Source organism: Bos javanicus, chromosome 14, assembly GCF_032452875.1.
Source record: "Bos javanicus breed banteng chromosome 14, ARS-OSU_banteng_1.0, whole genome shotgun sequence".
Taxonomy (NCBI): Eukaryota; Metazoa; Chordata; class Mammalia; order Artiodactyla; family Bovidae; genus Bos; species Bos javanicus.
In genome coordinates, this window is record NC_083881.1 from 38460813 (window position 1) to 38476162 (window position 15350).

The 15350-nt window shown below is 40.3% G+C and overlaps 1 protein-coding gene across 1 annotated transcript in view; it reads left to right on the forward strand.

Moving 5' to 3' along the window:
- The first annotated feature begins 613 nt into the window (after window positions 1-613).
- CRISPLD1 (cysteine rich secretory protein LCCL domain containing 1) overlaps window positions 614-15350 on the forward strand; it is a 50750-nt gene continuing 36013 nt past the window's right edge. Inside the window, exons 1-2 of the mRNA XM_061439036.1 lie at window positions 614-1059; window positions 1996-2315. Coding sequence (XP_061295020.1) covers window positions 2058-2315 — 258 coding nt within the window. The 5' untranslated portion in view covers window positions 614-1059; window positions 1996-2057. The remainder of the gene's footprint in view (window positions 1060-1995; window positions 2316-15350) is intronic.

Here is a 15350-nt window from a genome sequence, read left to right on the forward strand (position 1 = left end):
ATGAAGTGGGGCTCTCAACTGTCAGGCAACCCTGAGTCACAGATCATCCATCACTCTATGAAATCCTTGTCCCATTTGTTCATCATTATCATCAATGTTCTAACGCAGCAAAGAAGAACAACTTTCTAATTCTAGACAGCCTGTCTTGGTAATGGAAGTGATTCCCTGGAGAAAATAAAAGGACTAGACTTCCGTTCCCGTACCCTACGCTCCCCTGCCCCAGTTACCTTTCCCAGTTTCCAAAGTGTTAACCCCACTCCACCGGCTACGCGCGCTCTCTGGGACAGCTCCTTGTTTAGCATCGAATCAGGAAGGAACTAGAAGACGGCTCTCGGAAAGTTGGCGGAACTGCGAGGGGGCGTTGGGAGTTTGATCCTCCTTGCACACGGCCTCTCACGAGGTCCAGACCTTCCACTTTCTGGTCCCTGAAGCCCAAGCTACCGCCACAAAGGCCAGGCGTCCTGACGGCGCTGGGCCGGAGGGCGGGGTGCGGGGATGGTGAAGCGGGTGGTGAGAAGCCGGGCGGCCTCTCCTCGCTCCCGCCGCGGGCACGCGTCCAGGGCTGGGCAGAGGTGGGGGTGGGCGAGCCGGGGCGCTCACGTCACGTGCGCGCGCGCGGGGACCGCAATAAATGCCCGGGCGCTCAGGGGAGCGGCGGAAGCGCTCTGCGCCTGGCTCTGCGCGCGGCGACTGCACCGAGCGGGAGCGCGGGGTCGCCTGCAGCCTTCGCCGCCCAGACTGACCCGAGTCCCCGCCCCTCTCGCTCCTGCAGCTTCTGCTCCGAGACGCTCGGGCGCCCACCCTGCAGAGCTAACCAGGCCGCTGCCGTTCCACCCCAGCCTCGGGCTCCCAACTTCGCCGCGCTTTGCCCAGCTCCGGCTTTCAGGTCCGAGGGGAGCGGCCGAGGCCGAGGATAGCAATTCCACTGCAGGTAGCGCCGGAGGACGTGCGAGGCCCGGGTCCTCCCGAACCGGGCCGTCTGTGTGCAGGCTGCAGGCGGCTGGGGAGGCCGGCCGTCTGGTTCGGCTGATCCATCTTAGGGAACTTCACACTGGAGAGGTAAGTCGTCAAGCTCCCACCCTCTTCTACTTTTTTCTTCTTAAACTCAACTTAAAAAAAAAAAAAAAAATCCACTTGCAGAGAACGGTCGATCACGGAGGGGTGGGTGTGTACTCGGAAAGCAGCCACGATGGAGAACTCTGGGCGCTCCTGCTTCTCAGTGAGTTTGTGAGTTTCACCTCCTTTGGTTTGGGTGAACCGTGTGCGCCTGCGGCGTGTGGCCGGAGAGGCTCCGAAACCGCCCGTGGGCTGTTGTCTTCATCAGGTGCGGGCTACAGGTTAGGCACACGCTTTCTAGGAAATAATGAATTTTTCTTCTTGACCTGTGCCTGTATGCGAAGATACTTACCCCAGTGACCTTAACTGTTCACTTGCATTAATTCACTGGTCCCTTTAGAAATCTCCATGGACATATGTATGCGTAAAATGTTGTACTTCTTTAAAGCATTCGCCCTCGATTTCATAATTTTGTTGACATTCTGAATGTTTGAACCAGAGATGGGGCACTGAGATAAAATAATACCTTGAAACAGAGAGAGAAACCTGGACCTCTGGATTGCCTGATAAAACATTCTAGGATAAAACATTATAGAACCCTTTGCAGGCTGTGTGCCATAAATAGCCATTTAAAGATTTGTAATTCAGACATCGCTTTCAAGCTTTAACTCTTCTGGGTTGCTTTTGCCATGTTTTTGGCATCATGTACATTATCTTGGAAAATACAGTTTTCTGTTTTGTGGGAAAGGTGCACTGTGAAAAGTCCTCTGGAGTAAAAATGGATTGGAGAAAATTTATTTCAAAATTTATTCCGTTTGCTGGAATTAAGTACACAAATCAAACTGGCTCCATCCCTTTGTGACTGTTGTATTATTTTTGTTGTTAGAAAATTTATGTGTGCCGGGATTTTCACCCTAATTGCACTACATGTCCTTATAGCCAAAAGGAGTGGAAGAGCCGGTGTTGGAGATTTTCCCGGGGAAATCCTGAGAGCATTCATTATGAAGTGTACCGTGCGGGAGTGGTTCAGGGTAACCACAGTGCTCCTCATGGCCCCAGCGATTCCAGCCATGGTGGTTCCTAATGCCACTTTATTGGAAAAACTTTTGGAAAAGTACATGGATGAGGATGGTGTGTGGTGGATAGCCAAGCAAAGAGGGAAAAGGGCCATCACAGACAATGACATGCAGAGTATCTTGGACCTTCATAATAAGTTGCGAAGTCAGGTATATCCTACAGCTTCTAATATGGAGTATATGGTAAGAACATTTTTCAAATGGTATGTACATAGAAATGTTTAATGATGCTTTTAGCTTCTGTGGTTAAAATCCATCCTGCTGGTATTTAATCTTTTATCATTTGTCTTATATAAAACTTTTAAAAAAGGTTTTCTTCAAGAGTATTTTCTTCTGCATATTCTTTTTTTTTCATTTTTTAAAGTTTTATTGGAGTGTAGTTGCATTACAATGTTGTTAGTTTGTGCTGAATAGCAAAGTGAATCAGTTATATATGTAGCTGTTCTTTTTTAGATTCCTTTCCCATATAGGTCATTATAGAGTATTGAGTCAAGTTCTCTGGTACCACCACTTTTTTTTTTTTATCCATCTTTGATTAAAATCCATCTTTGCAATTTTCCAATCTTGTTACTACACACAAGCAGTGGTCTAGTCCTGTATATTCTTTTTTTTTTTTTTTTTTTGACTATGCCACAAGGATTGTAGGATCTTGGCTCCCTGACCAGGGATTAAACCTAGGCCCTGGACAGGAAAAGCATGGAGTTCTAACCACTGGACCACCAGGGAATTCCCAGGTCCTATGTATTCTTCTACATATTCTTTATTAGTGTTCATTTCATTTTAATAGCTCTTTATATTTCAGAGTAAAATAAATACCTTCAGATCTAATGTTCCAACTAAGTGCTTTAAATTCTGCTCTTAGGAGAAAGATTCCTGTCCCGAAAATGCTGAACAGTTGATGTATTTGCTTTTAAATGACTTAGTAGAAGAATTGTTTCCTAATTCCTAACTGGTGGAATCTTATGAATGGTGGACCTGAAAAAAATCAAGGATGAATAATTTGAAGACACTTTCCAGATGACTGATGTGTGTGTACACACACACACACACACACGTATGTGTGTGTAGACAGATGACAGATAGATAGGTATAGGGTCTCCCAGGTGGTGCAGTGGTAAAGAATCCACCTGCTAATGTAGGAAACACAGAGTCGCAGGTTTGATCCCTGGGTCGGGAAGATCCCCTGGCTGAGGAAATGGTAACCCACCCCAGTATTCTTGCCTGGAAAATCCCATGGACAGAGGAGCCTGGTGGAGCTACAGCCTATGGGGTCACAAAGAGTCAGATGTGACTGGGCATGCACTCATGTTCATAAAGTATATATATATATGTAGTTTCTAATGGGCCATTGTTTCTTAGAAGTGTGTAAATGACATGTTGTAAAGTATACATTTCTGTGGTTGCTTTGTGTTAAGGAATACTTTGGCAATAACTTTTTACCCTCTGGATTTATTTGTGAACTTCGAAGTGTGAAAATACGTTTGGGTAAAGGATTCAATAAAAATACGTGATATCCTTAACCTTATATGAATTCTGAGAGTAAATTAGCAAGTTTGAGAAACAAAATTACTTTTTAAAGACTGTTAAATATTACTTTTTCAAGACTGTAACTCATTAATATTAGGATACTTCATACCCTAAATATATAGAAAAGTTTTCAAAAATCTTACTCCTTGCATGAATTAGGAATGCACTAGCAAAGACCGATGATCTTCATTGATGACAGCAAACTTAATGAACATTGATGCTAACATTTCTCCTTTGGACACATTACAGGGTCCCATTAATTTTAATATATTCTAGTTTTTCCTTTTTTTTTCACTTACATTAGTTTGGATAGGTATTCTCTATTTAGGTAACTTTGATGAAACATGGAAATTCTAAGTTCACATTATATATTACAAAATATTTCCTTATATTATTTTAACTTTTACTAGAAAAATATTTTAACCTAAAGAAAGTAGGTAGCATGCAAGAGAAGTCATCAGAGATAAGGAATCAGTCCCAGCCATCAGGCTGTAGTGGTTTAAATTCTGGCACTGATACCCACTTCTGGCTTCCCAAGTGGCTCTAGGAGAAAAGGACCCTCCCCCAAATGTAGAAGATATAAGAGATACGGGTTCAATCCCTGGGTCGGGAAGATCCCCTGGAGAAGGACATGACAACCCACTCCAATATTCTTGCCTGGAGAATCCCATGAACAGAGGAGCCTAGCGGGCTATGGTCCATAGGGTTACACAGAGTCAGACGTGACTGAAGCGACTGAGCATGTACGCACGCACCCACTGGCTGTGTGACTTTGGGCAAATCATAAGTTGCCCTCTACTTTAGTTTCCTCATGTCTAACACGTGTGCTCACCTCAGAGGGGTGTTGTGAAGATTATGTGAGAAATGAGATGACCTGTGTAAAGTTTAGCTTATTATCAACCATACTGCAATTACAGGGTCCCTGTAAGTATTACTAAGACATAAAACCAATATTATATTTCCTTAATACCATTTAAATAGCTCATCTGAAATTTGTTTGCTCTTTTCAAAATTCTGTGCCATGCATGATATGACATCAGTAATGTCTCCCATTTTCTGACTATTTGAAAATGTTTGTTCAAAGTACAGGATTCTCTGACTTCTTCATCTGTGAGCTTTCAAACAGAAAGAGCCAGTTAATTATGGAGTTTTTCCAAGTAGGCCACCCTGTGCTTATTCCATGTTGATAGGTACTCATTGCATTTTATTCAAAATAAGGAAGAACTTGGGAGTTCAAATGTGCAAAAAGAAATCTGAGAATATTTGTGTGTGTGTTTTAAGTAATATGGAAATAATGAAAGAACAGTTCTGTGATTCGTTTTCTATGTCTGACTTCCAAAGAAAATAAGTGCCTATTGTATGATGTCTGGTCTAGAATGTTTATATGCGTTTCTTTTCAGTCACTGCTTTCGTTCTATCCTTGAAATGTAGATTCAGAAACCAGCCAAGGTTTATGTTGTGTTGCCCTTAGATACTATGAACACTAGAACTATGTCTTGGCTAATAACTGGGCTGCAGAGTTTATTTCCCGACGGTAACACAGGAACACATTTTCTAGAATACACATGGAAGGGGAAGTCTAAAAGAACGATACTGCTTTATATGAAACACTGTTGAAACACTATATAAAATATAGTTGTTGAAACACTATATTTTATATAGTTATTACTTTATATAAATATATAGTAATATATATAGTAAATATATAGTAATAACTATATATTTATGTATATGTAAGTACAGATGTTGATCGACCCATGGAAAGAAAATTGGTTCAAATAGTTGACTGAAGTGTATTTTTGAGGGAGAATGGATACATGTACGTTATATGAATGAGTCCCTTCACTGTTCACCTGAGGCTATCACAGCATTGTTTATTGGCTATGAAGTGAAGTGAAGTGAAAGTCGCTCAGTCGTGTCTGGTTCTTTGCAACCCCATGGACTATGCAGTCCTTCGAATTCTCCAGGCCAGAATACTTTAGCCTTTCCCTTCTCCAGGGGATCTTCCCAACCCAGGAGTGGAACCCAGGTCTCCCACATTGCTGGTGGATTCTTTACCAACTGAGCTATCAGGGATATCCCAATAAAAAATAAAAAGATTAAAAAAAATTCTTTCAGGGGACTTCCCTGATGGTCGAGTGGCTAGGGCTTCATGCTTCCAATGCAGGAGGCCTGGGTTCAATCTCTGGTCAAGGAACTAGATACCACATACCTCAATTAAAGATTCTACATGCTGCAACCAAATAAATATTTTTTTTCTTTTTTTTTTTAAATTTTATTTTATTTTTAAACTTTACATAATTGTATTAGTTTTGCCAAATATCAAAATGAATCCGCCAAAGGGTCTTTTGATAAAATGAAAAGCTAAAGAGCCACTTCCTAGAGAATCTGCAGTGCCATGTGATAAGTGCCACCGCTTTTGGCCACTTACACTCCCCTTCTCCAGGGTTCCATCCTGATGCAGGGATGGAACCCGGGTCTCCTGCATGGCAGGCAGAATCTTTACCATCTGAGCTATCACAGAAGTCCTATACTCTGTTATACTGCATTAAAAGTTTGAATAGCCAGTTACTTTATGTACATTTGGTGCTTATTTTAGTCTGTTTTTTGTGTTTGAATACCGCAGCCAAGCCACATTCATGTTTATTAACATCATAACCCTGCCCCCACTCTAAGGCTCATTAATTAATAGGGTTAAAAATGACCTCCGGAAGGTCACATCTTCACTGGAAGAGCTTATAGGCTGATTGAGAAGAAAGAATAGACACATTTGAAAATTTTGAAGTACGCAGGGACACAAAATTCTTCGTTCACATGTATGATTGATGCCAGGGGATCACAGAATACTGGAATATTCCTACAGGAGAGTTAATCAATGGGGAAGATGACGTTTATGTTGTTTCTGGCAGATGGTCAGGACCACAAGCTGTGGCCAAGAGTGAAGGGCATGTCTCAGCTGGAAGAGGAACCAACATGCGGAATCTAAAAAGCAACGATACAGAGTAACTTATTTACAAAACAGAAACACACTCAGAGACTTAGAGAATGAACTTACTGGTTGCCAGTGGGGAAGGATGGTGGGGAGGGATACCTGGGGAGTTTGGGATCACATGTGCACACTGCTATATTTAAAATGGATAACACACAAGGACCTACTGTACAGCACAAGGAACTCTGCTCAGTGTTATGTGGCAGCCTGGATGGGAGGGGAATTTGGGGGAGAATGGATACATGTATATGTCTGGCTGAGTCCCTCTGCTGTCCACTGAAACTATAACAACATTGTTAATTGGCTGTATTCTAATGAAGTTAAAAAAAAAAAGGAATCAACAAAGTGGAGTGGCTGACTGTTTTTGTAGGAAACCAGAAGCAGAGTAGGTTGATGAAATCAAAGCCCTGTGGTAGAATCAGGGAGAGGAGAAATGCATTATTAATTATAGAAACCAGTAACCTAAGCAGAGGGATTACCAGTGTTTAATTCAGGATACATTGAAAAACTGAAGCTTTTAGGTCATCAAATGAAGCTGTAACTGAAGAGGCAGTGGATATTTGAGGAGGAAACATTGCCTTTAGACCTGTGTTGTCTCCGCTGCTTGCTGGTATATGAAGTCTGACAACAACGATTTGGGGCATTGTTTTTGTCATTGGTAGACTTGGTATAGGGATACCAATTCTATACCAGCCCATGGGCTATATATTCCTATGTATGTAGATTTAGGAATATATAGCCCACGGGCTGCAGTGAGATAAGAGATTTGATCCTGTTGAGCATACTGCTATTTTTCTTCAAGCCTTTCCTTTTTGTGGGTATTAACCCCATCACTTGGTTCTTTTATTTATTTATTTATTTTGGTTATTTCTTCAAAATGTTGTTGTTGTTGTTGTTCAGTCGCTAAGTCGTGTCTTATTTTTGTGACCCTATGGACTGCAGCACGAGAGGCTTCCCTATCCCTCTCTATTTCCTGGAGTTTGCTGAAGTTCATGTCCATTAAGTCGGTGATGCTATCTAAGCATCTCATCCTCTGCCACCCTCCTCTCCTTTTGCTTTCAATCTTTTCCAGCATCAGGGTCTTTTCCAAGAGTCTTGCTCATCTCTTCAAACTTTCCTTTTGGCCCCCATGGTTTTACTTTTGGTCTTCTCCCTTCCTGGGGAATTTTATCTACTCATTTGACTTTAAATACCTTCTGTCTGTTGATGGCTCCGTGCTGACACTCCATCCGACAGTCTTCTTTGAGCATTGTTTTCATGTTTCCCACTGCCCACTGGGTCATCTCTTGAATCCTCAAGTAATATTGTAACATTGCTTCAAGTTTAAGATGTCTAAAAAGAAAATGAGCTGCTTTTGTTCCACTCTTGCCCATGGTCCTCCTTCCCTCCCTGGATTCTTTCTCAGGGAATGTCATCGACATCTGCTAAGTCCTGTCCAAACAAAAACAGATCATCAGGGACATCAGCTCTTGCCTAGCTTTCATTCCCTCTGTCCACTTCCATGTAATGTGTACACACAAATACAAATACACAGTTACTCGCCAGAGTCTTAGATTCTGTCTTAGAAATGTTTGAATCCATCTATTCTATTTCATCCAAACCTGTGTTCTTTGTCTCCCCGAGACAGGCATCACAGCTTCCCCTGCAGAAGATTATACTATCTAGTCTTACTTTATTTCTACTTTAATCTACCTTCATCACTGCTACACAATCTGTCTTTTCCCTCAAACAAATCTCTGACGCTTACTCAACTGTCCAAAGCTCCTGTTAACTTCTGGCTGCTCACAAGTTAAAGCCCGTCTTGAAGAACTTACAAAAGGAGGCAGATCTAGTCCAATAAGCCCCATAGCCCTTATTGTTGTTGTTCAAATTCATGTCCATTGAGTTGGTGATGCCATCCAACCATCACATCCTCCGTCTTCCCCTTCTCCTCCTGCCCTCAGTCTTTCCCAGCATCAGGGTCTTTTCCAATGATTTGGCTCTTTGTGTCAGGTGGCCAAAGTATTGGAGCTTCAGCTTCAGCATCAGTCCTTCCAGTGAACATTCAGGGTTGATTTTCTTTAGGATTGACTAGTTTAATCTCCTTGCTGTCCAAGGGATCCTCAAGAGTCTTCTCCAGCACCACAGTTTGAAAGCTCAACTCCCTTGTATATAATTGAATCTGTGTTCATATTAAACTATACACTGTTCTTTCTTTTTTTTTTTTATTTAAAATTCATTTGGCTGTGCTGGGTCTTTCTTGCTGTGCATGTGTTGTGCTTAATTGCTCAGTCATGTCCGACTCTGTGACCCTATGGACTGTAGCCCGCCAGGCTCCTCTGTCCATGGGATTCTCCAGGCAAGAATACTGGAGTGGGTTGCCATGCCCTCCTCCAGGGGATCTTCCCAACCCAGGGATTGAACCTGCATCTCTTACGTCTCCTGCATCAGCAGGTGGGTTCTTTATCATTAGCGCAACATGAGAAGCCAAAGTATTTTATTTAAGCCTGTTTATAGTATTGAAGTTTTGTTGCAATTAAATATATACATGTCCATTTTCCTTTCAAGACTGAATTTCCTGGAAGGATAAGGATGTACTTACTTTTATAACTGTGTGCCTGATGCATAGATGTACTCAGTAAATATTAATATTTGTTGATTGAATACTGTTGAATGTTTAGTAAATATGTGTTGAATAAAGCATGGATGGAAAATAGATAAAATTATATGAGATAAATATAAAGGACAAGAAAGAGGAATTAAAATAAAAAAAGTTCTATAAGTAGGATATCATCAACACCAGAGATAAGTTGGAAATATCAGAGATGAAGAATAAATCAAATAATTCAGAATTATTTTTTCTGTTTTTAAAAATATTCATGGTGTACTAAAAATTGTCCTATAATATAGAGCTGCTGATCAGTGGTAAAGATGTTCAGATGCTCTGGAATTTAAATAATAAATTAATGCATATTTATCTCTTGTAACAACTCTTTAATAAGTGTCTTAAAGTATAGATTGGCTAAAATCCAAAACAGCTCACTGTGATAGAAAGTGTATCTAAGTCTAGAATGTCCTTTAGCAACTTTAGGACATATTCCCTAAAAATTTTATATGTGTCATTTGCCTTTGTAAATGCTCGGTCGTGTCCGACTCTGCGACCCCCACGGACTATAGCCTGCCAAGCTCCTCTGTCCATGAGTATTCTCCAGCCAAGGATACTGGACTGGGTTGCTGTTTCCTTCTCCAGGGAATCTTGCTGACCCAAAGATCATGTCTCACAACGACAATTATACAAGCTATTCCCACTATTATAACTATTTCCGTGCCAGTCACAGAACAGTTGACAGATACTCTGCTGGGAGGGTTGATGGCTGTACCTGCTTGCTGTTACTTCACATATGATGAGACTAGGGACAGAAGTTTTGCACAGCATTTTTCCAAATGTAGAACAAAATACATCTAGCTACCTGTCCTTCCACTGGGCAACCAGAGGGTCCAAGCCAACAGCCAGTCATACTCACAGTCCATGGTACATGTTTTGATACAAACAATGGCTCAGTACCAGATTGTCACTTAAATCCTTTATACGGCCATGCTTAACACTGGAAATGAAGTGATTTTTCTTCTATGCAGATCTTTCTTCTGTACAGCAGATAACTGTAGAAACTGGTCAAGGGACAATGTAGCCCCCAACCCAGGGTGATGTTAGTCTGGGCTCTGCCCTATTTCTGACTAGCTGTAGCCCTGAGTCTAAGCCTAAAAAAAGTTAATTTTAGCTTGTGAGTTGCTCTCACAAAGCAACTATTATAAATGTACATTTTCTGACATTATCTGCCACCCAGTGACATATATCATTGTCACTGAATAAAATAATATATGGATATTGTATTATCCATATAATACTGTGATGCTGGGAAAGATTGAAGGCAGGAGGAGAAGGGGAGGACAGAGGATAAGATGGTTGGATGGCATCACCGACTCGATGGACATGAGTTTGAGCAAGCTCTGGGAGTTAGTGATGGACAGGGAGGCCTGGCAGCTGCAGTCCATGGGGTCACAAAGAGTCAGACACAATCGAGAGACTGAAATGAACTGATACAATATACAGAATAAATTGATGGCCTCATAACTCATTTACCCAGAGCTTAATGTTGACAAATTTCTTACCTTGCTAAAAGTGGCAGGAATTCACTGCAAGTAAGGTTTTATTTCAACTTTTGATTCCTAAAATGATTATTTTTTCTGTGTACTAGCACTTGCCTGGTAGTTTTCAAAGTTAAATATTTGCATCTTTTAAGGGTATGCAGTGTAATCTATATGCACTTAAAGGTTTACGAAATATCTTGACTCAAAGAATGTTAGTCTTATTTAAAGTTTTTAAAGTTTCTTTCTTCTTGATTTACAATAACATTTAATTTTCTTAAACAGTTTTTGTTTTACTTCACTAATATTATTTAGATATAATAAAGCTTTTTCTTTGTTTTAGTTAATTTGTCTATAGAATTGAAAAGTTTTTAAAACCTTAATTTGGATACATAGCGTGTTTTTTTTTTTTGTTGTTTTTTTTTTTTTTTAGCATTGACATTTCAAATTAATGTAATTTTCTTTTTGAAAGTTGCACTTGTAGATGGCAATACCTGTAGGAAGAGAGTGACATTACAGCTCAGTTCTGTTGAATTTGTTAGCTACCCTGTAATTCTGGAAGATTAAAGATTCCTCATTAAATGAAAGCAGCAGATCTAGGATCTTAGAAACGCAAGACATGAGAAGCAGTTTCATCAGGAGCGTGCAATACCCAGAGCCAGAAAAGTGTCACAAAATTTTGAAATTGTTTATTGTTGTTTATTTCTTCATTTGACAAGTATTAGTTTACCAAATACCGGGCACTGTTGAGGGCCCAGCTGTTAATACAACAAACTTTCTAACTTGCCTAGAATAGGTGTAAAAACCCTAACTCTCCCAACTCAGCAAGTGGCCCGTGTGGCTGACATGAGTGTGAAAGTCATGTAGAAAATGAGGTCCCAGCTTTCACTGAGGAGAACAGATACAAGTTGTGTCTGACTCTTTGCAAGAATACTGGAGTGTGTTGCCATACCCTCCTCCAGGGCATCTTCCCAACCCAGGGATCGAACCCAGGTCTCCCGCCCTGCAGGCTGATTCTTTACTGTCTGAGCCACCGTAGAAGGAAGAGATAGTCACAGGGTGAGCCCACGACATACTTAACAGTGTAGAGTTAGGGAAGGAGAGGAGGAACATCAAATGGAGTTGAGAATTAGGAAAAAAAAACAGGGAAGTAAGATGTCCTGAAGTCAAATGAAGAGAGGCAGAAAGGATGATCAACTCAGTTAAATGTTGCTTATAAAGATCAAGTGAAATGAGGACCCTTGAATTCTGAGATATGAAGGCTATACCGGAGGTCTCATAAAACCGTTCGGGTATCATCATAGTAGTCCAAGGATGGTTCAGGGAAGAATGGATGGGAAAAATGATCAAGCTTGTTTACCCACTCATTCATCAAACATGAATTATCTCCTCTGGGCCAGGTGATATCTGCAGCCTTAACTCTTTTCTAATCCAAAGTTTTCAGCTTAGTTTTAGAAGAGGTAAGTCAGTTTGGGAACATATCCCAAATTTATAATTATAGTCTGTAGGGAAATGCAGTTTCTTTGCTTAATTGTTTTTTAGTTACCTTTACCGGCTGCCTTCATTAAAAGCAACGTGGTCATTTATAATCATTTATAATCACAATTAAGAATGACATTTAGTTCAAGAACATTCTTTGCTATTGTTTAGCTATGTTCTCTCACATACTTATCTTGGGAATTTATACAACCAAGTAATTACACAGGATTTAAAACTTAAATTTTCATCTTTTTAATGATTTTTACTAATTGAATTTAAGTTTATAAAACTAGCATTTTATAGTTTTATATGTTGTCATGTATAATATATACATTGTTGTTGTTAAGTCGCTAAGTTGTGTCTGACTCTTTTCAAGAACCCTGTGAACATAATATATGCACATGTTACATAGAATATTTAGTTTATTGGAAGAAAATGTGAAAATTCAAGTGGTAATAAATTGTCTGGTGAAGGTGTAACAGTAAGTATGTTTAAGTAACCCTTTCTTTATTTTCCTAAGTATCTGTTGCTGTCATAATTTTAAGAAGGTACAGAAAGGCATTTGTAATTGATTAAAACAATTTTTTATTCTAATTGATAAATCTGTGATTTACAAAGAATTTAATTCAACAAATACTGATTGAGCATTTTTGTACCAGGCACTGTTTTTGAAAAAAGTTCAACAAGTTAATGAAAATAAACAATGTGAGATGATGGAGCATGACAGACGTGGGGGCTTCCGAGGTGGCGCTAGCAGTAAAGAACCCACCTGCCAATGCAGGAGACATAAGAAGACATAGGTTCGATCCCTAGGTCGGGAAACTCCCCTAGAGGAGGCCATGGCAACACACTCTAGTATTCTTGCCTGGAGAATCACATGGATAGAGGAGCCTGGCAGGCTACAGTCTGTAGGGTTGCATAGAATTGGACACGACTGAAGTGACTTAGCATGCATGCATGATAGAGGTGGAGCTAACATACTGAGTAGCTGGGGAAGACCTCTCTAAAATAATGACTTTTGAGCTGAGAGCTGAATTAGAATAATGAGTCAACTAAACAAAGCTATAGAAATCTAGGCAGCAGGAATATCAAGTAAAAGGTCTTTAAGTCAAAAATGAGGTGGGAGTCTTCAGGGACCACAAAGAAGGCTAGGACTGACCTTTGGTCTTACTTCCAGTTTTATATAATTACTCTGTGCCTTGGGGAATGGGTTGCAGGAAGATTCACAGTGAAAGCACAGAGAGATAGGTAGGAAGCCATTGGTATATTCTAATGAGAGATAATGATAGCTGGGGCCAGGGTGACAGTGGTAAAGATGGAAGAGGTGGGTGGTTTCAGGTCTGTTTAAATAGCATTGCTGATGGGTTTTTGATAAATTTAATATGAAGGGTGAAAGATAAGGAGGACGACTTTTTTAAGATTTTTACTTAAGCATAAAACTGAAAGTGAAAGTTGCTCAGTCGTGTCCCACTCTTTGTGACCCCATGGACTATATAGTCTCTAGGCCAGAATTCTGGAGTGAGTACCCTTTCCCTTCCTCCAGGGGATCTTCCCAACCCAGGGATGGAACCCAGGTCTCCTGCATTGCAGGCAGATTCTTTACCAGCTGAGCCACAAGGGAAGCCCAAGAATGCTGGAGTGGGCAGCCTATCCCTTCTCCACGGATCTTCCCAACCTGGAATCGAACTGGGGTCTCCTGCATTGCAGGTGGATTCTTTACCAACTGAGCTATCAGGGAAGCCCAATATGCTTATTTAAGCATATTGATAGATAATTGAAGCATTTACTGAGACAGGAAGAGAAACAAGAGAAGGTAAGAATGAAATCAGGGGTTTCCTTTAGACAAAGCTTATTTTGCATTGCCTTGTTGTCCTCAGCTGAGTTTAATGGTCAGTGGAGAAGTGGGACTTGAGATAAAAGTGTGGAAATGATGTATGGATGCTGTTAAGAACCATCTTAACTGACTGAATAAAACCATCCAAGATTTTTATGGATGAAGGTTGAATGCTTTAAATTGAGCCATGGCCCAGCAATATGTAGAGGTGGAGCAGAAAGGAGAAATAAGCAAAGAAAGCTGAGAACAATTTGAGAAATGGAATTAGCTAGCACTACATGGGTATATGGCAATGTTTTTGGTTTTGTTTTTTAAAGAGTGTGCTTGGAAGTTGATGGAAATGTACAACTTGTAAAAGCACTTGACATGGGAGGGAAAAAATATAACTGCAGAGTCAGTTTTTTTCTTCTGACAGGAAGGGCTGAGGCTGTAGGTATATTTGGTGTATTTAGTGGAAAAAGAGAAGTTTTATATGAATAATTCTGTTTTTCCCAATGAAGTATGGAGCAAGATTGTCAGCTGAGATTGAGAGGGCAGGAATGGAGTGGTGTGAGGATGGGATATTATGAAAAGGTATTTTGGGGGTTATTACATAAAGATCTCTGTGGAGTCAAATGCATGAGATGTTTTGAGGTACTTTGTATTCATTTATTTCACTATGCTTTAAGTTACAAAATCTGATAGGGAAGTTTACTACAGTATGTATTCCTATCATATGTAGTGGTCAAGTATTTCCAAAAAGCAGGAAGATTTAAAGTAATAATTTCTCTAGTTTGCCGTAGGTCACACCACTCTTTACAGCCATTTTATGTGGTATCACCTGCTTGAGGGCATTTGACTCGGCAGCTCTTGGAGATGTGAATGAGATTCAAGTTATGTTAGCCAGGGTGGGAGAAGGGGGTTGATTTTAAAAGTGTTCAGATATTCTGTAATACAAATCAAGTACAGATACAGACCACGTAATGTGTTTGAGGTTCAAATTGCAGACTGGAGGTTAAATACAACTAATTGTATGGGAACTCCAAAAAATAAATTATGGGAATGACCCAGATATATGACTTGGATTAGTGGGTTATTAAACTGGTGAGTTTAATATAAGAACCTAGAACTATAAGCCAATGAATCTTACTTTTTCTTTTCTCTTTTGCTTTTAACTGATTAACAGAATCAATAAAATGCAATTAAGTTAACTAAGTCAACTTTTTCTTGATAGCTTATTACGAAAAAGGCAACAGATTTTCTTTATTAGAAGCTCATCAACCAC